Consider the following 2,034-nt stretch of genomic DNA (forward strand, 5'->3'; position numbering starts at 1 on the left):
AAAACTAGCGCGGGAAAAGTCAACTAAATTCTTCACCTCTGTAGCTCCGGGAGTTGAAAGGGTACTGGCGCCCGGATGTTCGATCCATCAGACGCACCGTCACCCCACCTTAACATAAAAATTAGCATCTGTAACATATGAAAAAAACAGCTGCAACATGGAAAGTCAACGTGTGCAACATTCAAAATTGCATCAAATACACTTTTGCAATTGAATCCAGGATAAATTCCTACCGCAATATTTGCACCATGTTTCTTGCAACATTCAACAAATAGCAAAGAGGAGAATATTGCAACATCCAAAAATCATAATTGCAACATCTTCAAAAAATAATTGCAACATCAAATATCTACCATGAGGTACCCATTACAACATCCCAAAAGAACGTTCACACGTACACTTAACTAGCAGTACTAGAACGGGACAGTATTATATTAGGAGCAAGTATGGTCTATACGCGTGAGGTGTTTCATCGCAGAACCCAACACCTGAAAGTATGCAGATCTCTGCTCAGGCCGGCCGGTGACCACTGTGGCCGGCCAGTGTGTAGCAGTTTACCCACCAGTAATTAGATCATATTGCGTGTAAGCCAGCTCAATCACAACTAATCCCATCAGCCAAACTGTCATTTATTAATTACTGCATCACTTGCATATATAGCAATGGTAAGTTGTAACCGGATGATATGTCTAGTGATCATAATCATATAGTTCATCTACATATATAGCTATACATATAACAGTGCAGCTAGCTTCCATCATCCATGGTGATGGTGAGCAGCGTCGTCCGCCTGCTGCTGATGGTGCAGCTGCTGCTGGCAATGGCGGCCACCGATGAAGCTCTGGACACGGGGTACTACGCGGCGACGTGCCCGGACGCGGAGGCCATCGTGCGGAACGCCATGGAGCGGCTGCACTACACGGACCCGACCCTGGCGCCCGCCCTCATCCGGCTGCTCTTCCACGACTCCTTCGTCCACGGCTGCGATGCCTCCGTCCTCATCGTGCCCACGCCGCGCTACTCCTCCGAGCGCGCCGCCGTCCCCAACCACACCCTGCGCGGCTTCGGCGCCGTCGACGCCGTCAAAAGCGCGCTCGAGGTAGCCTGCCCGGCCGCCGTCTCCTGCGCCGACGCGCTCGCGCTCATGGCCAGGGACGCCGTCGCCCTCCTCGGCGGCAACCGCTACGACGTCGCGCTGGGGCGCCGTGACGGCACGCAATCCAACCCCTGGGAAGTCGACCTGCCCGCGCCCTTCACCAGGCTCGACGACGTCCTCGCCTACTTCGCCGCAAGGGGCTTCTCCGCCGAGGAGACCGTCGTGCTCTTCGGCGCCCACACCGTCGGCGGCGCGCACTGCTCCTCCTTCCGCTACCGCCTCACCAGGCCCGACGGCGCCATGGACGAGACCCTCCGCTGCGACATGCTCGACACCTGCGGCGCCGCCGACCTGCCGCTGGACACCGACCCGGCCACCTTCTTCGATCCAGACACGCCATTCACCGTCGACAACAACTACTACGCGCAGCTCATGAGCAACAGGACGCTGCTGCAGGTCGACCAGGAGGCCGCCACGCACCCCGACACCGCGCCGCACGTCGCCTACTACGCGGCCAGCCCCGACGCGTTCATGCAGAGGTTCTCCGAGGCCATGGCCAAGCTCAGCAACGTCGGCGTGCTCGAGGGCGACGCCGGCGAGGTCAGGAAGGTCTGCTCGAGGTACAACAATTGACTAGATTGATCAAGTACTACCCAAAGATCGAGCCAGCCAGAGCTCATCTACTACTTACTGATCAAGTGTTGCGTTGACGCCATGGCCCATGGACGACGACTGAGAGTTTGAAACAATATTATTAATTAGTTTTAGTAATTATTAAGGATTCTTTACCAGGTGTGTGTGGGGACTGGGGGTTGACCTTGATTAGCCTAAAGAAATTGTTCATCAGGTTGATAACGCTGTAATTTGTCAGGTGTACTGTGTCGAGATTAGTAACTAGCATTGATTCTTGGGGGAAGGGTACATGATGCTTCTTGTCT

General features: G+C 54.5%; 1 protein-coding gene across 1 annotated transcript; it reads left to right on the forward strand.

Moving 5' to 3' along the window:
- The first annotated feature begins 901 nt into the window (after positions 1 to 901).
- Positions 902 to 1,729, forward strand: LOC112899437 (peroxidase 44-like). Its single transcript, XM_025967914.1, has one exon. The coding sequence runs from the start codon at positions 902 to 904 to the stop codon at positions 1,727 to 1,729; it is 828 nt and encodes a 275-aa protein (XP_025823699.1).
- Positions 1,730 to 2,034: the final 305 nt, after the last annotated feature.

This window comes from Panicum hallii, chromosome 7 (genome assembly GCF_002211085.1).
Source record: "Panicum hallii strain FIL2 chromosome 7, PHallii_v3.1, whole genome shotgun sequence".
NCBI lineage: Eukaryota > Viridiplantae > Streptophyta > Magnoliopsida > Poales > Poaceae > Panicum > Panicum hallii.

What these genes read in the sequence shown, in the direction of transcription:
- LOC112899437 (XM_025967914.1), top strand. Translation starts at nt 902, where the DNA reads ATGGAGCGGCTGCACTACACGGACCCGACCCTGGCGCCCGCCCTCATC.